General features: G+C 37.2%; 1 protein-coding gene across 4 annotated transcripts in view; it reads left to right on the top strand.

Moving 5' to 3' along the window:
• Nucleotides 1-25,074, top strand: part of VTI1A (vesicle transport through interaction with t-SNAREs 1A) — a 275,400-nt gene that overhangs the window by 159,290 nt on the left and 91,036 nt on the right. For 3 of the 4 annotated variants that reach the window (XM_050898887.1, XM_050898886.1, XM_050898889.1), the window contains 2 exons: nt 9,003-9,073; nt 13,517-13,578. In XM_050898887.1, the coding sequence (XP_050754844.1) occupies nt 9,003-9,073; nt 13,517-13,578 (133 nt within the window). Of the gene's footprint in view, nt 1-9,002; nt 9,074-13,516; nt 13,590-25,074 lie in introns of all 4 variants that reach the window. The other variant, XM_050898888.1, reaches the window with a different exon arrangement.

The following is a 25,074-nucleotide window of genomic DNA, read 5'->3' as shown; positions in this document are numbered from 1 at the left end:
GCATCCATAGCTGCATTGGTCCTGCAGGGTAAAAATAAAAATATAAACAAAGGAAAAATGGCTTGAGATGGGAAGGTATAAGTGGAGGAAGACAGGAGTCTGTAAGAAGTGTGCTGTGTAAGCAGCACAGAGACGTCTATGTTGGTGTTTTGTCCCTTAGGTGCAGGTTTTTAAATTACTGTGTATTTCAAATGAACACAAATTCTAATTGGTGGGTATAAATGTCATTATATATAAAACCAAGATTCAAAATGTAATAAAATATGCAAACTACTGAACTTCATCACCAAACAAAAATACAGCTAAGTGAGCATTTCCTAGAGATCCCTCCAGAGGCCAGAATAAAATTCTGGGGCAGAGCTGGAACTTGAACCACAGCCAGCCCAATAAGCTATGGACTGTCCCTTCCCTCTGCTCCTTGTCCCTCTCTCCAAGTAGCTGCTTCAGATCTCCAGAGTCCTGATAGAAGAAACATCCTTCTCTGCAAGCAAAACCACTATCATGACAAAACTGGTGTGCGTTACACATCACACGGTTTTCTAGTTGTAAATTACCCACTGAATAAACTAACATTGTCTTGAAAGGGGTTTTTCCTCTCCAAATTGCCACCTCTTTGGAGAGATTACATTTTCAAGGGAAATTGAAGCTTCATGAATAATTTTGAATTCATTTTGCCTCCTTTTATAGATCAACTTTTAAAAGATTTTTTTGGTTTTGGTAGAAACCTTGAACAGTAACTTTCCTCAGCATTCTCTTTATTATTATTTTTTAAACCTTGGTACTATCAGCCTCCAACTTTGCAATACAGTTCTTTTATATGGCATTTAGATTTTGAGAGATTTAGTTGGTGGAAAAATGGGAAACATTGAAAGGATGAGCTAATTAATATTTCCTCGGCCTATCTAAAGTACGCTATTGTGTTAGAGTTTTGCCACATTTGTAATTTATGCCTGTTAAACGTTTGTTTTATCATCTATTACTGACTTCCAGGCTTCTGTTTGCACTTACTGTCTGTAACAAGCATTTCATTTTATATGGAGAAAAAATTATTTCAGTTACTTTTACTGTACCCGAAAAGGAGAATGGGATTTGCAAATGATAAATGGGGAAGTTGACTAGCTAACTAATAAAGATTTGTCTTAATCAAGTATGATTTGTCAGAACAGGAGCGCTCTGGGGTCAGGGCACACGCAATGAATAATACAGCATTCACTGGAGAAAAGGACCAGGCAAAAGGCCTCATAAATATGCTGCGATTACCCATTGCTAATTCGTATTCAAAGAATGAGTTGCACTGAAGCCAGCTTCGAGGTTGCTGAGCTGTTCACCTGCTTTGTGGGCTTTCCGATGTTTAAGAAAGTTTTTTATATATATATACACACTGTTTTCAGCATGTTTTATTTTTGCGCAGACTGCTACACTTTTTGGTCAAAGATTTTAAGCATTATTTATTAATCATCCTCTAGGTTTGTTTTATTTTTCTAATGTCTGGATACTATTTTATTTCTATTTTTCATTGTTTAAATATGTATGTGAATACAGCAGGAGATAGTTCTATTCACATTTAAAATGAATTGCTGAACAGTGCAAGAAAGGTTAAAACACTCTTTAGCTCCATGGAAGTATTAAAGATCAAACAAACATAGACTTTTTGCTTGTGTTGCCAGCTTTCCTGACTTTCTAATCGGTCTGTGGGTTCAGGATAAACCTGGTACATCAGGATGTTGGGGGAAACCTGAACAAAACCAAATGTCATTTTATTTGATTCTGGCTTTGTTTTCGTTTGTTGACATTGCTTTTTGCTTCAAGGAGCAATTTCTCAGATTGAAACAGTTGAAGGATATACTCTGTCATAGATTTTCTGATGTCCAGAAGCTGAGATACTGTAAAGAACCTTGTTCCTATTGATAAGTTTTAGCTACATAAATGAGTCACGAAGAATCAGTTTAAAAAAAAAAAAAAAATTTGTTCTAGCGCTTACAGATATAACTAGCAGACTTTGTTCTTCGTCTTTGCACTGTTTAAATGTCATATGCTGCGGTTTTGTGTAGTTAAATAAGTTTGAAAAAACCCTCTTGCTCCACACTTCCATTTTAAAACATATTTCAGTGTTTCAAAGTGTTTTCTTCTCTTTTGAAAACCTAAGTAACTTTGTTTTCTGTTTGCTGGTTGGCTGATAGTCTGTCTCATCTATTTTGTGCTCAACTCTGTGTCTTGAAGTGCATTTATTGCTTTAAGAGTAAATCAGCTATAGAGGTAGGGCCAACTTTACAAGCCTCGAGCTGCTGAATGCAGGAGTTTAAGTTGCCAACTCTCTGCCTACACATTTTAAGTCTTTGAAATAACCAGTACTGCAGGGTCCAAAGTAATTATTTACACTGCTTTGAGTTTATAGCAAACTTGGTAGATGGTAGAGCGTTTTTGATTAAATTATGACTATGAATCCAGCCTTAGTTAGACGAACCAAAGATCACTGTTGTGTCATCCCAGTGCTGTTTGGAGTCATAGGTTTAATTAAGTGATGGTTTGTGGCTCAAGTTTTAGCGGTTATGTTTCTGCAACTTAATTTAGATGCAATCAGGATTGTTAATACTCTCCCCTGCTAAATTGCTTTCAGAAAAGTTCAAGATTGGCAGTACTATAATGAAGCAGCATCTGTTCCCTGCACCAAACTCAGACCGAGAAGGGATTTCTTCCATCCTGACAGCACTTAAAGTAGTAGGAAAAGAAGATACTGAGGGTTGGTTCCCAACTTCGCTTCAATAAGTGATTGAAATGGGGGTAGCAAGTTGTTTACTTGTTGATGCACTAAGCAAGGATTTCTTTTACCGTAGAACTTATTTGAAGGAAGGGAGGGGAAGAAGATGCTAAGGGAGGAATTTGGAGCGGATGAGCATTGCTGAGCTGGTGCATGGCTAGAACAATGGCTGGACTTCAATGTAGACAAGCGCTCAGGAGAATCAAAGTCTGCCACCTCCTGTGAATGTTGCTGTGAGGATGTTAGTAAGGGAGCTCAGCTAGATGGGTGATGCGAGTAGACAGAAAAAAATACATCAGTTAGTGAGAAATGAGTAGTTTTACACCAACAGATTGATGTAAGTTAGGATTTCAGAGAAGGTATGAAACCTTAGAAGAAGAAAAGGCTACTGGAGGTGAAGTTACTAGATCTGTCATATATCATCTTTCTCCTTTCTTTTTCCTATTTTCTTCTCATTCATCTGCCTTTTTTTTTTTTCCTGGGGAAGGACAGAGTAGGCCTGGAACATGGGAGGTTGTGGTTGTGAAATGCTCCCAGTTTGTTCTTAAAGGCATGTGGTATCTTCCTCAAATATCTTTTCTTCCTTATTTTGAACAAAGCACAAAGCCTGAATTCTGATTAGGTGTTCTGGATGTTTTTCTTTCTGGTTTCCCTGACCTCGGGATCAATGGACCCCTTTTGCTGTTGGCCAATGAAAATAATTTCGTGAACATCCATTATAGCTTATAGGGACCTTTTTCATTTGAAAAATGTTTGTATTTTAAGTTTGGTGGACATCTTGGACTTTGGAGGTATTTTTAGGTGTTTTTTGCTTTCACAGTAAGACTGGGCAACTTCTTTTATCTTCTCTTGCAACTGAACTTCTGACAGCTCTGGAAGTGTTGGATGTCCTCGGCATATGCTGTTGACTGTCAGTACTCTTTCTACCGGTACGGCATTTGCTTCTGCTGAAGAGGCCAACTAGTCCCTATAGCGTGTGGCTAATTTTTATTTTATTCTATTAAGTGACCACTTAACAGCATGCAGATTAACTTCTCTGTGGCAGATTCTTGAGGCATTTGAGCACCAACTCTCATGTTTCACTGTTCTGTTAATGCTCTACAAATTGTCTCTCCATTGGCTTATAGCCATTATATTATCCTTCATTTATCTGTATTAACCTGTACTTGTCGTTTAATAACTTTAATGATCTAAATCCTTCTGTCTCTAGTTATATTGGCTGTTCGATGTACATATATATCAACTGTGAACTTCTGAATTTATAGGACTTTTACCTGTGTCCCTACACTTAAAGATATGTCATCACTTTCTTTATTAACTTTCTGCTGTCAGAAGCATAAAGCATTTGACTCAGCCCTGAATTCTTCTAACTCCTGCAACACATATTTTCCAAGTTTGTAAATCTGCTTGCTGTCACCTCTGAACAGCTAGCATTTAACGCTTTCTAGCATTTTTTTCCAGGAACTGCTGTTGATGATTTATCTCTCTTAGTCTCCTAAAATCTAAACTTTTAACCTGTCCAAAACAGAGTGGCTTTTGGGAAAAAAGTGTCCCAGCCTTGAATATGTTTACTGAGTTTCTGCCTGTGTCAGCGTAGTTCTTCTCCAAAAATCTTCCATAAGCTTTTGCTACATCTTCAGAGCATGCGATGTCTCTGTGCAAAGGCAACACAGAATTGCGCTCCCCAAATGGCGTTATTCACTAGGCAAGGCTGAGGATCTCAGGGTGGAAGTGTTCCCCATTCCTGCTCTGATTCCTTCTCTCACAACACACTGGTTTTTTGAGTTTATTTCAGGATTCTGTAGAACAGCCATCTTGATTTTTAACATGATCTTCTGCTTTTCCCAGGGTAAATTAGTTTGTCTTTTCCCACCTCTGATTACATAGCTCAGATGCATGCATTGTACGTATGATGAGATTGGGCAAATCATACTTCCAGGCATCCTCTCCATGATTTGGTTGTTTTTAAGCTTTTTTTACATTTTAAACCATATCAAGGTATCTGCTGCCTCTTATGAAATGTATTTATATATATATATATATATATATATACACACACACACAGGGTACACTTTGAGAGAAAAATGCTCTATAAATCATGTTGGATTATTTTATTTTTCATATGAAAAGGAAAATGGGGACTCTGTCTCCAAAATTCATAAAAATGCATGTTTGGTTTATCCAAAAGCCTGGAGAGGCTCGTTCCATATCATTCCTGTCTCTTGAGTAAATATTTTAGTCATTCTTAAGGAAAGAAGTATTAATGACTTGAGTGATTAGAAAAAGCTCTTTCAGAATTAGGTTAGCTGATAAGTATTTAGTAAATAAATACTTAAATGGCTGGAGGTAAAAAAAGGAAAAGAAAAACCAGTCAAGCACAACTTATTTTGCGTCCTTGATATGTGTGTAGGTATTAGAAATCAAGCTTTGTGGAACATGTATTAAATAATGATGATTTGTACGTATAAATAAATACTGCATATAGGTTACAGGCAAATTCCAAAGTAAGGGCATATTCAGGAGTGCAGAGCATCGCTAGAAGTGATCATTGTCTTTTGGGTTTATCTCAATATAAAAGTTGAAAACCATGTGCCAATTTTTGCATACTTGAAGGAGGAAGTTGGGTTTGCATTTGTTGGTTTTTGGGGGTTTTGTTTTTTCTTCAGTTGGGGAAAACTTCTTCATTCTTCTAGTTAGTTTCAGTGGTTTAGGATAAGAAATTTTTTTTTTTTTTTTTTTGCATAACAGTCTCATAGAACCAGGCACCATTTGTGTTGGACCCACAACATAGCATTATTAAAGTGTTCAGCACTGAAAAGGCTGATTTCTCATACCTTGTTCAAACACCTTTAAGGTGGAATACATTTAGAGCTGTGAATTTTAGCATTCACCCTTTAAGGCTGATGCTTGTTAATATCATTATGTAGTTTTTCAGAATTTTTTTTCTGTTCATCACAGCATTGTTTAAGACTGAGATAATTGCTGTATCGAATATTCCTGCCCTCTGTCAGTACATAGATAATAATGATGTAAATGCATTCACCCTTCTGCTTCTCATAGTTTAGCTGTAATTTTAGGACGTGATTTTATGCATCTCTCTGGGAATTTCGGTTGGAAGTGGCAGCATCACGCAGTCTTTTGTAGGACTTGGGACTGCACTGTACTAAACATTGTTGGTATATACCGACTAAAAGGATGGGATAATCCCCAAATAATTGACATTGTTAAGATTCTATGGAAATAACACCATTACTGGCAACATGCAACACCCTTCAGTTTGTGTATTGGTCTTAATTCATGCATCTGCACTACGGTATATCTTAGAAACCTGACCTTTTCACATAACTGTAGTAGCATCGTCAATGATTTGCATTATAAGTAGTCTGGAAAGATCTATACAGCACTGTTGCACTAAAAGCATGCATCTGCCACATAGATGAAGGTTTTAACTGGCAGGAAAACATCAGAGTCATAGGGAAACTTGAAAAGTAATAACAAGCAGATAGCAATGATATCAAGCTTGTAATTAGCTGTACTGTGGGCTAACGTTACTTTTTTCCCAGTCTCGGGCACCTTCAGTTGCAAACCAAGTGAGGAGACATGTCTTCATATCATTTATAAGTCTGTATTTTCTTTATTTATTAATATTTTTGTTTTACTGTCATGACCTTCCAGCTAAAAATCAAGTTTCACTGTCATCAGTGAATTTTCTGAGTAGAACAAGGATACGAAGAGGATCTGTGGATAAAGGTGTCAATTTATGTTTGCAAACTTATTGTGAGATTATGTTGCCTCCGTTATGTCTCTTTGTTCAACTTATGTTGTTATTTTAGCCCAAAAAAGGCCAAAGATCATCAACTAAAGTGCATGTAGAGTAAAGCTGCTCCTGTAAAATTGATGATCCGTCCAATTATTTATCTATAGAGGCTGCTGGGAAGAAACACAACTATCTCAGTTCTCAGACCCCTCTGCTAGGTTGAACTTCATGGCTGAAGGTTTAATCCCTAAGTGTCATATCAACAATTCATTCTGTGATATTCTGGCTGACATGCTCTCCTTCCTTATTTATTGATGTCTTCAGTCATCGACAATAAGAGGAAAATACACTATTCGTCAAAGTGATGGTGTTTTACCCTCACTTACAGTTGATGCTGCTGTCACATTGATGGTTGGAAAATAAACTCAATCATTATAAAAAGCTAAGAGTGTGAACTTGCCAGTGACAGGAAGAAGATGAAAAAAAACCCACAGTAACTTGCTTAAAATTGGTGTAATAAAAATAGAGCTGTTTCCTATAAAGATATTTTTGAGCTTTGTTTGTGAAATACCAAGCCATTTTAGCCATTTACTTTATAGTTATTCCTTTGAAGGAAAATCTGCGCCTCACACTCCTTTATGTCTGTGCAAACATACGTATAATTCTTAGCAATAAATACTTGTTATCATTTCACCTCATGCTACTTGGTTAGTAATTTGTTGATTTTTTTTCCTCTCTGTTTTTAAGGGATTTTGCTTTGTTTTTTCTCCCCCAGATTACATTGAATGCATGTATCTGTGTATTACAGTATTTTGAGTGCTTTGATGAGGAATAAGCGCAGTATAGTTTCATCCAGTAAGTCCTTTGACATGCAAACATAGGCAAAGCTCTCTTGAATCGCTTTCTTAGGCTACCATTTGTATAACTGTACTGCACCTTACAGCTTTTTGAACTCAATAACCACATATCTTACCACATTTCACCTTTGGGAGGCATTGTATATACAGCTAAAAGTAAGGAGCAGCAAGCCAAGAGGGACAAGATAGCATAATGAGGATGTCAATTTGTGGTCAGATATCTAAGGAAATATTTATCTTACTTGCACTGTACTTGGCAACAGATAGAGAAATATATATGTAACGAATTTCCTTAGACTTTATCTGGCAGAGTGTGTACCTTGTGTTAAATGGATTTAGAAAAAAAATCACTTGTCTCAAATTTTTAAAGTTTGAGGTGATTCTACTTTGGATTGTTTCCTGAAAATGGACTGTATCTATTAAAAGAAAATAAGAATAGTCGTGTTTGCTCTACTAACATATTGGTGAATTTTTAATGATAAATTTTCTTGAGGCTCCTCAAATAATGACATTTTAAGATCCCATGCATTCACCAGAACAAAAGCAAGGCATGATTTTTGTTGTTTGTGAAAAAAATCATGTTTTTGTAGTTTTACTCAGTTTTGGTGCGTATCTCTGGCAAGCTAGCTAAGTGGCCTAAATGAATGTGCACAGAAATGCTGGTTGTCTCACACGTGCTGTGTGTCCTGAGGCAAGCTACAGCTGCTTCAGCTCCTTGTGTCTTTTTCCCCATCTGTAAAATGGGAATGATTTAACTTATTTTTCTCCTTCAGGGAAATACAGGGAGGGTTTCTTAATGTTTCTATAGAGCTTTGAAGATTAAAATCTCTTCTCTATACTTGCTGCTAATATTTCAGTGTTAGAGGAGCATTTGACTGAAGCTGAAGAGTAAAGTTTTGGCATCTTGTCTTGTCTTTGTACCATATCTTGAGGCCTCTCCACTATAATTTTGCAACCTTTGGTTCAGCATAAGCTGTGGAAGCAAACAACCCCTGTGTAAACAAACGGTGATGACAATAGATTAATGTATATGTCTGCTATTAAAAACATCAGAAGATCCATTATAGTGTATCTCTAAGCTCGCCAGAAATAGTCCATGATGGAGCAAAATAGACACCAGTAACTGGGCTTAGCCTGAAATAGCTTTTATTTAAGCATCAATGGTAAATGCTGAGAGTCACGGAGAGTGGTTTTCTTCTAATATGACTTCTCAGTGTCTTTAGAGATATAAGGATGGCTGGTGTTTTAGCAAAGGCTTCCTGACTTCCTTTCTAAGACAAGGAGTGGGCTTAAGGAGCATGTGGGAAGTATGGACACCCAGAACTTAGAGCAAGTCTGAAGTCTTCTTGGCTTTGTTTCACAGACCAAAGGTCAGTGTCAATTCCCAGGGCCTAGACAACCTCAAGAGATTGCAGGGGGACAGCTTCTGGTTTGCTTGTTACTTCTTCAGTTTTACGTTGCTTGAAAAACTTAAAATTTAGTATAATGATGTCTTCTTCTCTGCAGTTAGGAGGAGTGATTAGGCTACCACATGTATTAAATGCAGTTGTTACAATCTAACCTGGCATTTTGAGGCCTTACAGTCACAAGCTATATTTTTCATGATTTACACTTTGATTTTTTAATGCAGAGCAGATTGGACAGGAGATGCTGGAAAACCTCAGCCATGACAGAGAGAAGATCCAGCGTGCTCGGGAAAGGGTAAGTTTGATAATAAGTAATTGCTGATCTCGGATTTTATTTGCTTTGGGCAAGTTCTCTGTACATGCAAAAATAATCCAGCGTATTGGTTAGTTTCATATAAATCAGCTGCTATCATGAGATGTAGTCACCATCTGCAGCAAAGCACTTAAAAAGTGTCTTGTATGGGCCCAATCCTGCAAAGCCTTTCGTACAGGCAGTCACACTGAAGTCACCAAACCCGCTGTTGGAAGCAAGCTTTCTGTCGCTTAATTTCTAATAATTGATCAACCTTGTAGCTGCAAATGCTAATAGTTGCCTCCTTAGGCAATTCTGTGTGAAAGAACAGGTAATGGTTTCCTACACTGCTGCTTTGTCACTGCAGTCAAGATAACATATCTGTGTCATTTTTGGCTTATGTTGCCTCCACAGGGATCGTCTTTGCTCTGTAGCATTAATAAAGATGCTCAGAAGCCCATCCCATCCAATGCATACAGCTTCTCTGAACTTCAGTCTAAGAAATTTGTCTCCCTGGTTCTGATTTCTGCTCACAGCACCAGGAGTGACTGTACCTGTGACTTTCTGTCCATGACACGTTGATCAGATACTTTCCTGAGTGTCTAATTTTGCCAAAGCTAAGTACTCCTACAGGCCTCTAGCTGAGCAATGCCACTTAAGAAAACTGCTTTATCTGTCCCAGGGAGTTTCTTTACCTGGATAGCTTTGGTTGGTAAAGCCTCCTATGAGGGCTTTAATGAGGCATTTTCTGTCAGCTCTACCAGTTGCTTTCTGAAGTCCTGGGCATTAGCTACTTTAAAACATTAAGTATAACTAAATCATTAAATGTAACTAAGGATTGTGAGCTTTACCAAGTGGTGTTCAGGCAACTTCGTGTCTTATTTCACCTCCACTCCTCACATCCCTAGTGACTGCTGAGTCTGAGATGCTTTTCTGTTTCTAGCTAGACAAGTAAAACCTAGGCAATGGAGATGAATAACGTGTATCCCTTGCTGCTGATCCTAAAAATCCTCAGGAAAGAGAAAGAGGGAGTGTAGTTCTGATGACTCTGTGTACACATGGTTCGTAACATAACTTTTCCTTTTCTGTGCTTTCCACCTGAAGAGCAGATTTCTTTGATGGCAAAACCTGTAAGCTGCAAGGAGCAAGATTAAAAATAAGGGTATTCTAGGAAAGTGTATCCCATCACAGTTCAGCAAAAGACCTCTTGTCATAAATGGAAGATCTCAGATTCCAAGTTTTTATCATATGCCACTTAAAATATTTTGTTTAGGGAATTCAGAAAAATTTTCCAGTGGAGCCACACGAGTACATCTGTCCCAGCTGTCTGTATACTCAGATGTACAGTCAGGGATGATCTTGGATAAGTTGGCAAGTTTTCCGTTGTGTGGAGATTTTTTAAAGACCAGGACAGAGGGTGCTCTGTCAATGCATAATAGCTTTACACTGAATACACAGAGTTATTATCTAATCAACCAGGGAACAAACTTGTCTTCTGAAAGTCAAATGTCAGCTTGAGTATGATGGTCAGTTCTTAGCAGTTCAATGTTGTGAAAATTAGGAAGATTTTCTTGTAAGCAAAATTTAAATGAGTTAGTGTCTCTATAGTTTGTTTAAATTTACATATATGAGTTTTCCTGTCTGTAGGGTAAAACATTTGAATGAAGAAAAATGCAAGACATAGCTGGTATCATTTAGAATAAATGAAGACCATGTGCAGTGCAAAATACATGTGTAATAACAGTAGTGAAGAGGAATTCTCTACTTTTTTTAAAAAAACAAAGAGAAAGGATAAAAGCTTTGCTGCAAGAGTCAGATAGGTTAAATGGAGTATAAAGGACTCTAAAAGATGCAACATTTTTTAGGAAAACCTCAAATTAAAATGTGTCTAAGGCAGACAAGATATCAATATCAGCATCTTGTTCATCTTCCTTCCTTTCTCATTATTATTCTTAATATTATTTTTTAAAAGCTTTCTTAAACACCGTGTAGATTTACCATTGCTAATATCAAAGCATCCTTCAAAATGTTTTCACTACAGCAGTTCTGTGAAACAAGGAAGTGCCATCATGTGCCATTTCACAGGTCTGTATGCCACCAGTTCTTTGGCTTCTACCGTGCACTGGTGTTGGTAAAGAAATGATGGAAGAACTACCATCAGATATTTCAGTTTTAAATAAAAACAAACTTACAGTTTGAAACTCTTTATGTTGTTTTTTCTGCCAATGCAGGAAGAAAAGGTGTTTTTTTAGTGTTCTCTTGGGAGGTAGATAGAGATCTTCCAACTGTGTGTGTACGTGTTTGTTTCTTTTTTAACATTTCTTTCGCTTATTTTGTGGGTTTTTTTATTACCATAAAAATATGAGGTCGTCTTGCTTAGAGGAGTTTGTCAAACCTCTAAGATTCAGCTTCCCCTTCCTAACTATCAGTAGTGATTCTAGCTGTCAGGTAGAATCCTGCAGCAAGAGAGGGAAGGTAGGATCAAACATATAATGGTAAAAAGGAGAGAGCTACTTTTCTGTGAAAAGGGAGGAGAAGCCCCAAGTGTTAAATGCATCTTTATGAATAATAAAAGACCACTGTAAAGCATACATTTGTACTTCAGATTCCCTTCTAGCATAGATAAGAACTTGGCTTTTTAATGAGCCTTTTAAAAATTATTGTGATGTTTTTTCTTCTGTTACTTGTGTCAAACTCTGCTAAACTGCTTTTCTGGAGCTTGAATTGTCTAGATGAATCAGGAAAAAATGAGGGAATGGCCTCCCTGGAATATAGTGCTCATCTTTGTTCCATCATGGTACATAATTACAGAGATCGGAGAGTCAGTGCAAGCCTTCGCACTGAATATGATATTGCTAAGAGCAAGTCTTGGATGGTGGTATCCAGTCCCAGCTTCTACTTGGTGTTTCCTTAATACCTGTTACAAGAACAAGGAGGAAATTTATGCAACAAGGTTATGTGTCATTGATTGCAACTACTGATTTCAGTAATAAACATTAAATCTGGTAGCAAACATTTACAGTATTGGGCTCCAGAATAGAAACTGCTTTTAATGTTGCTGCTATGCACATATTCAAGGTATAATAGTGGTTTGTTATGGTGAAGGTGATTTGTTATTGGAAGACTGCCACTTTTCTTGGCTGTGTTACTGTATTGATGGATTTATCACACAGGATGCATTTTGTCTTCTACAACAAAATTTCTTTAGTAAGCAGTCAATGAGTCAGGTAATCCTTTCAATCTGATTTGATAACGAAGAGGTAAATATTCAGCTTTCATAAGGAGAAGAATGTTTTTATGTATGTACACACAGCTGTGTTTCGGGGCATGTTAGAAACAGCAGTCCCTGCTATTTCATAACTGACAATTGTTACATTATCATTTACAGTAGATTTTGATGTCCCACTGGCTCCAAGATCTCTAAAAAGTCCAAAGATGTCTCTCCTTCAGCTATCAGTGGCAACAGAGGCAATAGAATTGTAACTCTATTCTTCCTATACACTTCCTCATTTCTAGACGTCATTTTGTGGGAGACTAATAAACACACAAATAGAAGGAAGTTTTTAATCCCTTTTAAAGAACAATAGAAGTAATTGCTCTTTTTTAATATGAAGTTCATTTGCTTCATAAATTTTCATCTCCCCAATTTCATTTTTTATTCAGTTGTGCTTTTACCTATTTTGCAAGATTTTTGAGAGAGCTCTAGAACAAGTCAGCTAATTAAGTTTAGCTGTAAATGTAGGTTTCCTGTGTCCTAATAAACTACTAAAAATGTTATTTTTCAATGAGTGAGTGATCCTTACATGCAAAAATATATATTACGCAGCTGTGCCTTATGTACGTACTATATACTGTTCACAGAGTGTTTGGACATCCATCCCAGTGGTGGCTGCTGTAAGGTCAGTAGAAGTTTTGTATTTAAGGGACAGTATAGGCATATTTCTTTTACACAGAATTGGTAAAAGGACATGGTTCTGTATTACTGCTTTTTCTTTAAACTACTGTCTTTGAAAAACAGTGAAAGAGATTTTTTTTTTTTTTTTTTTCATTTCATAAAGCATCAGGAACACAGCACATGGCTGTCTCTTCATCCCTTGATGCCCTTACTAATATAGATAACCAGTAAACATACACACATCAATGGGAATTATGGATACCAATTTATGTAGCTTCTACCTGCAACCCTTTATTTATAAAGCTTTTACTCTTTATCCTGGTTCATCTTTGTTGCCTCAATGTCTTATCTTCCGTGGGTTTCATCTTTACGTAAGTGAAAACCAGACAAAACATTTTTAAATTCCAGAGCTTTGGTGGCTTTCTTACATGTGAGTTTGTTGTGGGCCAAACCTGAAGTTGATTGACTGAAGTGACAGTAGAAATACCTGTCCTTTGTACAGAATGGAGTACATGTGCCTTTTGCCTTTAATGGGACTCTCTTCTCCCCAGCTTAGAGAAACAGATGCAAACCTGGGGAAGAGTTCCAGGATTTTGACGGGAATGTTGCGAAGGTAAGGCCAAGGTAGGGATACTTCTGCTTTTTGGTTTTTTCCTCTCTCCCTCCATGCCTTTATTTTTAGTTTTAGTTCAACCTCAGCATTTTGCTGACATACCTGGCTTTTTTTACTCAGGCTGCTATGTAGAATGTCTTCAAATGAATGCTGGTAGTAAAGCAGGCATGGTTAGATAGAAGGCTTTATCACAGCTATGGAAAGAGTTTTCTGTAGCCTGAGGGATTACCCCTTGCTCAATCATTTCTCATCTTTGTTTCGTTGTATTTGGGGTTTTTTTGTGTGTGTGTTCTAAAATTAAGCTTTTTAATGATGATTTCCTGTGTTCCTTATTCTTGAGTGATTTTGGTGTTTTCAGGGTTTTTTACCTGTTAGATTTTATGTGAGAAAGTTTGTAGATGTTTTGGGGCAGCATAAACTTACACACAGAGAAAAGGTTAAGATGATCAATTCTGTCTGAATAGATGGGGCAGACACATTGTCAAACCTTGTGGTTTTAACATGTTTCTTCCATGTTTTCAAAGTTATGAAAATTGTCCTTGGGATTAAAGTGAGGTGATACGGAAAGGAAAAATCTGCAACATCCTAAAAATCTATGTGGGACTGCAGGGAGGGAGTTATCCAGTGATTATTAGCAACCTTAAATTTACATTGGTACCTTCCAAGAAAGATTTTTTGAATTAGTGGCATCTCTGGATATGTGTTCTTTACCCAGTGAAACAGCACCTGAGCTTCTCTCTGATGTCCATATTTCTGTACGTATTCAGCTTCCTGAAGAGAAAAGCATCCCTCTAGTAGATGGTGTCGGGTGCTATGAAAACACAGTTTTAAAGGGGTTGAGAGCATCCTCAGAAGTGTTCAGTATGAACTTACCCTTGCCATGGGCTTTTATGTTGCATACTTGCTTAATGCAATTTGCTTATTAAAAAAAAGAAAAAAAAGAGAAAGTTTTAGCAGAGTTTTTGATTTGTCACTTGGCTTGGAAAATATCAAAACCAGAATTTAATAAGTTGTTCTTTAGTCTCCTCAGAAAAATATCTTTGTTAGTTCCTTGTATACCCACTTGACAAAGGTTAAAACGGCTGAACCTCATGCCTTCATTCCACATTTTTCTTACAATTCCAACTCCAAACTGTAACATATAAAATTCTCTGATTGAGTAATATGTAAATGACACAAGCTAAATTCAAAATCCATGGAGAAAGGAAGTGGCAATTGAAAGGGATGGTTCAGTGCCTGTAGACAATCAAAATAAACTATAAAAAAAATGAAAGAAAGAAAAAACACAACCAAACCCAAGTCTCCCCAGGAAGGGCTCTGCGACATGAGCTGTAACGAATATTCTGCATATGTCTCCATTTTGTCAAATCTCATTAAAGGGGTTTCTTGCTTTATGTCAATTGAGCTGTCCAAAAATCATTCATCATTTTAGTGTAAAAAAAATCATGCAGTTATTTAAATAATATCATATTAATGTTAAAGTTCAGCTGTCATTTAATAGTATGGCTTAATCAGACATAGCATTTAGGAAAAATAGTTTTTTCGGGCTTTACTTGGCTTTCAGGTTGGCAGATTCAAATAAGGATTTATGGGTTTCTAAACCAATGTATTCCTTCCATGTTTATGCTTGAGGTACCTCAGCCTTTTTTGCAGCACCCTGTAGTCTGTTATTTTCAATAAAATAATGTATCTCCTCATATTGTGTTTGAATACCTTTGCAAGTAATTTGAAGAAGCTGAAACAAAAACATATGCTGTAACCTTTGACTTTGTTTTGTGTTTGGGAATCACAGTTAGGAGTCCTAGTTTATAAGTGTTCCATAAGCCAAATGAAAAATACTATCTTTTCGTATTTTTGAAATATACTTGGGCTCTTCTTTTCAGACAAAAGGATTATGTAGCCGAACACAAAGATGGCGTGTTTCTGTGTGTCAGAAAGGCACTTGATTTCCTTTTTCTTTAACAAAAATTTTGAGCTGAGTCACCCATCTGGATGAAAGGCAGGTTAGGATTTAAGCTCAGTTCAGGTAAACGTGCCAAAAGAGTTGCCTCAGCATAGATGCAACTTGCAGTAGAAGATTCTCAGGATGTTATTTAAAACCACATAATAGATGGACCTATGATGAATTTAATTTGTTTATGTCTATTGGGTAGAAGGGTCTAGCATTATCACAGCCTCAACATCATCCCAATGTTGTTTAGTCACAAGAATAATCATAAAATACAGACCCCAAGAAATCAGCACAAATTAGATAAATACAACTGTAAGAAAAATAATTAGCACAGATTGGCAGTTGTGTCCTAATTTCTGCATACTTCAGTACATACCACACAATGTTTCTCTTAATTTATGGAACCAATAAAGAAACACAGTGGAGGACTATTCTTCACATCATTATTATACGGAAAAGGTAATGTTAAACTGAACATTGTTCAACTGAGTTGCTGCTCCCACAATAAGGATTTGCTGATATGCTTGAAGTCATATGCCAGGCTAACACCCTGTGCATCAAATTAATGCCTAACTATTTCTATTTTTACCATCTGGGAAAGGTAAAGTAGCATCTCTTCTGAATCTGGCCAACTATATTAAGGGATTAGATACTTAGATAGCTAGAGGGCTAAATTACTCCCTTTGTATGACCTAAATTCCCTGGCTATGTATTTGTGCATAAAATGTTCTGGAGATGGGGAATAAAAGCAGGGACAGGTTTTGTAGGTTGTCATAGCTCACTAAGGAAATCAGTGGCATAATAGGGACAGGTCTTGCTATCCCAGTTTGCTGCTCTAGCAACTTAAAGTAGCCAGGCTTATGTATCGGAATTTGTTATCTCCCAGTATTTTGCGTATTTGGCTAAGGAAATTTTTGTAATAAATGTTTTTACATGTTCTTGCTTTGAAATGATGTATACATTCATAATATTTTTTTTTTTTCTGTAATTAAACCTACTGAGATTCCACTAAACTAGTATATTCCACTTAGGGCATTGCATTACTAGGATAATATCAGCGTGTTGATAATGTCAAAACATTAATCATTTCCTTTTACATGTATCTATAGCTCTGGACATCCTAACATTTAATGACTCCTCTTTAAAATTGTGAGACTATAACAGAAGCTCAGTGTAGTTTCAGTTACAGAATTTTCAAATAGTAGGTTTTAACATAAGGAAATGGCATCTTCTGTGGTTAGCTGCAATATTGCCGCCTCAGACATCTATCCCGTGGCCTCTACTCCAATGTGAATTGGGGAGCACAGTGTGTTAGAAAGAAACAGAAAAGAATATGTTCTGAACGATCTTCAGTCTTTTGCCCATATCCTAATCCAATAGCCTAGAAAAACTTTTAAGAAAAGAATTTGGACAGTCTCCAAGCCACACACGGCCCAGTGGGAAACAAACCAACCTAAAAGTAACCAGATAAAAATTTCAGTAGATTTGAATCTTTATCCAATTAGCAGATAAATTCTATCTACCCCCCTCCAAATGGCAGAAAAATATTTTAGAAAAATAGCTACTACCCTCCAGAACAACTTTGTATTCTGTCTGGTTCACCAGGAAATTTTTATGCCAAAAATACTCTTTTAATCTTCAGATTTCAGTCTTCTGAATTGTTATCGATGATGCTTTGAGAAGATCATGAACACATCTGCTCTTATAAAAGAGACTTTTAAAATTTGATTTCCAACAGGACAGAGACACTACCTCCAGCTGATGGAAATGAAGCAGTAAGCGTTCAGCTCTCAGGTGATAAGTTATATGACTTGCCAACAGCTGCATGACCGATGTGACTACAATCAGAAACGGAATGCCTGTGCCTCCGTGCTAGTTGTAGTCGAGCTTCTTCACTCTTCTTTCCAGGCAAATGCTGGTAGTCCTGCTTCTTGCATCACTTCTAGTCAGACTTCCTTGTACTTTTGAACTTCAGGATAGTCCAGACCTTACAGTTATTTTTCAACATTTCATAGTATCATAGGACAATTTAGGTTGAAAGGGTCCTCTAAAGGTCATCTGGTCCAATGTCCTGCTCAAAGCAAGTCTAGTTAGAGCAGGTTGCTCAGAGACTTCCCCAGTCAAGTTTCAAACACATCCAAGGTTGGAGATACTAGTGCCTCTCTAAGCAATCTGTTCCAGTAACAGCTGAAATAAGCAATTTTTCCAGGTATCTAACTGAAATTTCCCAGCATCCAACTTGTGTCTGTTGCCTCTGGTCCTAAGCAGAAGTGATTTAAAACAAAGTGATTTAGAATTGGCCTTCAGAGCTTGGGCCTGGATTGCAGTCATTCCTAGGAGTTCTCAAACAACTTCAGCAGTTGTGAAGGGGCCCCTGTGGTCATTAGGCTGAGATGACATTCGGTGTAGGGCACTTCTTTAAAAAGGGTGTGGGGTGTTCCACCTCCACCCATTGACCTGGTCAGGTGGCCTTTCAGCAGTGGATGCACAAGAATTTTTTTATTTGCTTTCTCACACTCCTAGAGGTGTGAAAAGGTAATTATGTCTCTTCTGCCTTCTCTTTTGACGACAAAGCCCACATTTCCATATGTAGAAGAATAGCAATAGAGACAGTCATGTCCCTGTTGAAGCAAACTGAAACAAAGAGTGAGTGTTATCACCGTCTTTTTCCCCTATTTCCCTGCCAATCTCTGTTTCCATCCCCAAAAGTCCGTAATGAAAAAGATTTTCTTCTGAGCTAAAGCCTATCTCGGTATCAGTCATACTAGGCCATGACTGTTGAGTCTCTGCAGTTTTCTGGAGGAAAGTCTTCGTATCGCAGATACGGAGTGAAGTTTAACATACAGTTAGATTTGCCTTGTTTTCATGCTAATAGAGGAATTCCTCTTTCCAGCAGGAACTTTGCATATTTGGTCTCAAGCCAAAAGAAGTTTGAGCAGAAATTATTTCAGCAACTTTTTTTACTTCAAGATGTATTTCCACACTGAAAAATGATTGAAACAGTAAATCCTTTAGCAACATATCTGCTCCATGTTGAATATTTACAGCTGCAGCTGTTTACTTCAGTAATTTAGACCTTGATTCAGGAACACATTTAAGCATATGGTTAACTTAAACCAAAGGAACAATTCCCTTAACTTGAGGGAGACTGAATAAGGGGGGAGTGAGTGGCAGAATGATTCCGGGTCATCTCTTGGGGCAACACAGCTTTTATTGTCCTCCCTTGCTCAAGGCCGATTACAGAGCAAACCCTGTCCTTAATATTTCTGTGGTTAAATGGAAACCATAAAATACACGTAGGGTATTTTAGTGCTTGTTACTGTCAGTGTAAGAACATTTTTTTTTAATTTCCTGACTTTTAAGCATTTAATATAGTTACTTGATTCTTATATTATTGTACATGTTTGTGTTTTAATATGCAACTAGTCTTTATCAATTACGAAGTGTTGAATCTTTTCAGCAGGAAACAGAACAGCTTTGTGGTGCTGTTAATCACAAGATAGTCTTTGGGTAAGGAACGTAATGGCTTGTTATTCCAGATTAAACCTTGGCATTAATTAGTACCTGGTCGTCCCTCACTTTGACTTTAAAAAGAAACCTTGTTTCTTTGTTGAAGTGATGGACAAAACATCTGGAAAACGTAAATGTAGTGTCAGCAGAATTCCCAAGGGTAAGCATTCTTCATCATTAGGAGTCCAACCAAAAAACAGGAAATGTACCTCTAGGTCTGAACAGCAAGAATTTTAAAATAGTATGGGACACTGTGAGTTCCCTGTTCTCAATTTAGGTATAGCGTAATCTGATGTATGTAACATGCATTTCTTATTTTTAATAATTAATTGAGAGCCATTTTTAAAACCTTGCTCATCTTTCTTGGACAGTATTCTGTATGTTGTTTCCAAAATGCTTTTGAAAAATCTTACTCTACTTTCATTCAGTGTTAAATACTTTTCAGTTCATGCATCGTAGAAGGTGCAGAAGTCTTACGAGCTGCTGTATAACCGCCATAGCTACAGCAAACAGTGTATGTGGAGAATTCCAAGCCATATACTGAAGGTACTGAGTGCCTGACAGAATGAGACCGATTTCAACATTGCAAGCATGTAGCTATGATTAGTTTAATGCCACCTTAGCCTTTGCAAACCTTCAGCTCCAACAGCCTAAGTGATACAGAGTTAAATTTACTTCAAACCTGGAAAAAAAAAAGGAGCATCATGATTGATCTTTACCTTTTAATAACTTAAGTGCATAGGATAAAATAAGTCAGTGTTTTAATCTCCTTGCACCTAGGCAGTCTTAGAAGAGTATGTCCTTCATTCATTGAGATAGAAGCATTTATATTGTAGCATTGTTTTATTTTTCAGATTGTTGGACAGCTTTATCCATGTGTCAAGCTGCCTCCACTACGTCCATTATGAGCAGAGCTCTCAACATTCTTCAGACAATATTTCTAATTCTCTTTTTTCATTCCTTTTTTAAATGTACAATGGCCTTTGTTCTGTCCTCTCCATTCCCTCTTTTCTATCATCTGGAATTACTATCTCATTTGCCCCCCTTCTATCTACTTGTGTCCAGCTGAACAGCTGGAAAGAACATTATCTAAAGCACAGTTGTGTTTCTGCAGGAAAGCAGGATCCCAATGGATAATTATCCAAGCTAGTCCTAGACTGCATATACCAAGAATGTAAAGCATCGTAATAGGTTAAATATCACGTAACCCTTTGTGATTGCTCTCTGTATTGAGATATGTTGACTACCATTAAGCAGCTAGAGCCTAAAAAGGTTCACAGTGTCATGAGTGAAACAAAAGGCATTTCATAGTCAGCGTTGTCACGTCTGAACCACAATAGATGTCCCATCATGTGCTTTCATGGGAAGGCATGTCTTATATCAGCATAATCAGTGCAGTGCTTTCTTGCAGCAGTTACAAGTAGTTTCTAGTTGGATGAGTTCTCTCTGACATGATATTCAGGAATAGCGAAGGTAGTGAAAATATTTTGAATGTGGTGAGATTGTTTATATGAAGCAGTGTGAAGTAGGGAACCTGTTAGCAAAAGCTGACATTGGTAATTGCTGAAATAATTGGAGACAGCTCTTCAGAAATCAATTAAATCAAGCTCCTTAAGGCCAGTAGTAAATTTTGGATCATGTTGTTCTTGACACCACTCACACTATAACTGTCACAGAATAATATATGCCAAATTTTACACATTCCATTTACTACGGAGTGTTTAAGCCATAAATTCCTAAATGTAACATTTTCTGATCACAGATCTGCATGATATCTTGCTACATGAGTCATTTCATTTTAATCCACAAATTTACCAAAAGAAATAGAATCAACTTGGAAGTGATGTCAGGAAAGTTCATCCCTTTGTGTTAAGGCAGGACTGACTGTCCCTGTTTCAATCCTGGCAGACACTCGTCTGGCCTGCTCTGCACTCATGAACATTCCCCGTCTCCTCCATCAAACTGTTCCAAGTTTTCCCTAACGTTTAGCCCAAATCTTTCTTCCTCAGTAGACAGAGAGCTTTTATGTGCTGGTGCATTTGAGGAGATTTCCGTGCTCTGTCATGGCCCATGACTTCTGCTGTGGGAAGAAATTTGTGCTGAACTTTTCAAGAATTAGAGAACATAAATAATAGTGTACAGAATGAAATTATAGTTTCCAGTTTTCATCAAGCCAAGCCTTTTGATGGGATTCAGGAATGTAAAAATGGAAGACTTGGATAGTGTTCTAATAGGCAAATGCTGGAAGCTAAGCCTCTCCAAACAGTAGCTTCATGCGTAGGTGTCACTGAGCTTTGCAAATAGAGACACCAAAATTAAATCATTCTCTTGAGGTTGCATATCTGGACTAAAACTAGACTGTATACTAAGCTGACTAAAAGTAACATTTGAAACTGAAACAAGATCAACAAAATACAGAGATTTAACTTTTTTGTGGCACTTCTAAACGTTTTAAGAAAAAGGCAGTAATGTTGTCAAACAACCATCCGAATTTTTAACTTATTTCTCCCACCCTTGCCCATAGACACAGCAGCATTTTGGACAGATCTAGTATTTGGAAACAAATGGTTGGAATGGGAATTGTTTTGCCTAGTCTTCTGTCAGGTCTCTGCAGGAGCTTTGTTAATCTTTATCAGGTAAAGAGGCTCTTTTGTGCATTCTGAGTATGATTTCCAGTAGCACTTGGCACTTTTCTTGCCACACTTGATTGAAATTGTTGGCTTTTAATAAAAGCAAAATTAATTCAGCTTTCCAGGACGATTCTGATCACACACCAAGGACTTTATCTTCAAGAAAACAATGAAGTCATCAGACTGATTTAAAACTGCTGTGATATCAGAATCTTGTCCTTATTAGCTAATCTTTTAGATTAGATCATTTTCAATCTAGCTCATGGAGCAGGTCAGAGTTTTGGCTGTGTTAAAGAGACATAAGAGCTTAAGTGACCAACAGCTGGAACAAAGGAAAACTCAGGATTTGCTGAGTACAATTTTTGTTGAAGTCAGTCACTCAAGCTGTACCACAAAATCCAGGACCTGAACTTGCAGGTCTTAATCGTGTGAGTAGTTTGCTCGTCTGTAGCCCTAATATTGAATGAGGATCTCTCAGTTTGAGCAAAGTTTGTTTGGGAGGGTGTTGTTTGTTGTTGTTGTAGTTTTACAAAGACAGCCATAAGTGATGACTGTGAGAAATCAACAGCTAAGGAAAACCAGGATCACTTAGAGTTTGTTGCAGATAAATTAGTGCTGCTGTGGGACAAGACCAAAACTGAGGGAGAATTTATATCCTTCGGTAGCATGTAATTATGTTGTATTGGACCTTTAAAACTCTGCAGAAGAAATGTTCACACGTCGCTAACCTGCTGAGCATCTGTCTGAAGAATAACAAAGTCATGAATGAGAAAGTGTGGTCTTACAATGAGAGATTGTTTAGTCTACTTGGTGATACGAAGGATGAAAATTTGCTAATTTTGGCTGGCTCTTTAACTAATACGGAAGATTTGAACCTAATCAAGAAGGCAAAGAAAAGTCAGTGTGGAAATTGAGCAAAATGGGAAAGACAGAGAAAAACAATTTTACCGTAAACACTGAGATTTATGTTCTCTACAATATTTGTGTAGCTCTAAAGTAATTCATTGAAAATCATTGAAATTTGTTTCAGAAATATCTAGAATAATATAAACAAGGGAGAGACTCTTTCAACCTGCTTGCTTCAGACTGATAAATTTTCAGTGCTAATGCTTCTTCAGTCTTAGGATCAGGATTATAACTCATATTTTAAAATCAGTTTATTAATTGGGTTTTTTTGAAGACTTGAAAAACTAGTCAATGAATTTGAATAGTCAGGAGCTACAATTTGTTAGAATTATAAGTGGTATTAGTACTGTCCAGTTTAAAAACATAGCAGAAGAGTTTTTCACTGACCTAGATGCCTTCTGCAAATATTAACATTTTTCCATGAGCGTTAACATGGCTTAGCTTGCAGGATCTCACTATGTAGCATTTGTTACCTAAGAGCTTTTGTTTAGCTTGGACTTTGCTATATTAACTAAGCTGTAACCCAGAAAGTTTTTGTAACATTTGCAAGTTAGAGCAAAGTCTTCATCTTGTCTTATTTAGTAGATCTGCTGATAGTTTAAGATTACAACACTAACGGATAATTTTTCTTCTTGAATAAAAGTTGCATCTTAAAATTATTTTTGCACCAACTCCCTGCTTTTCTCCTGATAAAAATGCTTCTGCAAGCAAAAAAAAGCACCGTATGTTTCTCTGACATGCTTATCGTGGCTGCAAATAATGCATTTAAATAGGGAATTGTTTGAGAAGCATGGTTCTAAGTGTGCTCAGTCTTGCCTACGTGTTGGGAAGCATATGGTCTACTTTATCCATGCCGAGAAACTTCCTTGCTGCTTTCTGTCACCGCTATATTTTTTCAAACGCAGTTTTCAGTGTAAATGGCACACACGTGTTGATTGTGAAGGTAGCATTCTTTCAGTACAGCCTTAAACTAATTACTCTTAGTGGCAGTGGGGCCTTGTACCTCATTTGTGAACAGCTATTTATATTACTACACCAGTACAAAGCAATGTTTCACATTACCAGTTTACCAGACTATTACACCATTGTGTTTTAATCCACTGTAGGTGGATGGAGAATATGAGCCATCTGTTTTATTTAATGATATAATCAGTAAACAATATATGCACTTTAGACATTTGGTCATTAAAGATGCCCATATTGTTGGACCCTGTATTTACATTGTAAATTGGTGTATTCACACATCAGCTCATTCTGGTTTAAAAGGCTTGCTGTGTTCATAAGATGGTACAAAGCAAGCTCAGTAACTGGTCGAACCCAGCGCAGGTGGTCGAGCTAGTTGCCACACAGATCAAAAGTCAAACAACTGTGAATCTTCCTTTGAAATGGCATTTAGAGAGACAAGGCTGGTCTTATCTTCACAAACAAGAAAGAGTTATAGATATACATCATGAAGTTATGAGAACAAAAGGGGGTTTCATAATCACTCGGCGTCAGAAGATCCAGTACTGCAGACTTTTGTGAAGACATCTTTGGAATATAAAGACCATCTTATTTTCACGGACAAAATTTAGAGGAGTGAGTCTGAATTATTAAATATGACAAGATTCAGTGATTTCAAAACTTTGGAGACAAGAAGTTGCTTTCTCTCACAGTCGATTTATTTTATTTTCAGCAATGCTTAAGCAGAATAAAACAGACAGCAACAGCAAAACCCAGTCTTATTCAAGGGCTAGAGGTGAATGGGTGTATTTGTGCTAGAAACAAAGGAAATTGCTTGGTATTTCAATTTCCCGAAAGTATCCTTGGTAAGCACCAAAAAATAGCTACCAAAATACATTAAAAATTCATTCATAAGTAAAATCTTGTTTGCTAGCACATTTTTAAGGAGGTGGAAGGTCATACAATCCCGTATTAAAACAGTAATGTTCATTTTAGTGTTTTACTTCACAGCTTGTGCTTAAGATGCCTAGAGGTTACGGTATTTATTGGAGGACTCAGTCTCCTTTCTCATTGTGTTTTATGAGGAAATATAATTGGGTTTATCACCAGGTGAAGGCCTGACTGGCATTGCCAGTAGCCAGCGAAGGGAAAGGACTTGTGGAAGCGGTATGGCTAAGAGTGAGTTTGCAGGTCAGCAAGGCTGGAGGAGTCGTCTTGAGCTTAACAACAGAGCTGCTCAGCAGCGATGCGTCTGCGGAGCTCTGCAAATGCCAGTTTAGCTCACTTTGACATCACCTTTTAAATCAGCAGAGAGTCAGTCAGGATGAGATCTTAGTCATTTCTTGTCGTATGCACTTGTATAAAAAACTAGCAGCAAAATATTCATCCATAGGAGATTCTCATTTTGGTTTCTGTTCCTACATAATGCAGCTATACTCAGAGGCGCTGAATGTATACTCAGAAACAAAGTCTGTGTACTAAAAAGAAGTGCGTTCACTTGCCATTTAGTGTTACAAACATGAGGACATAGCTTTCTAAGTCTTTAAGTCTATTTCA

This window comes from Gymnogyps californianus, chromosome 6 (genome assembly GCF_018139145.2).
Source record: "Gymnogyps californianus isolate 813 chromosome 6, ASM1813914v2, whole genome shotgun sequence".
Classification (NCBI taxonomy): domain Eukaryota; kingdom Metazoa; phylum Chordata; class Aves; order Accipitriformes; family Cathartidae; genus Gymnogyps; species Gymnogyps californianus.
Note: the sequence above shows the minus strand (reverse complement) of the source record. Positions and strands in the feature narration are given on the sequence as shown.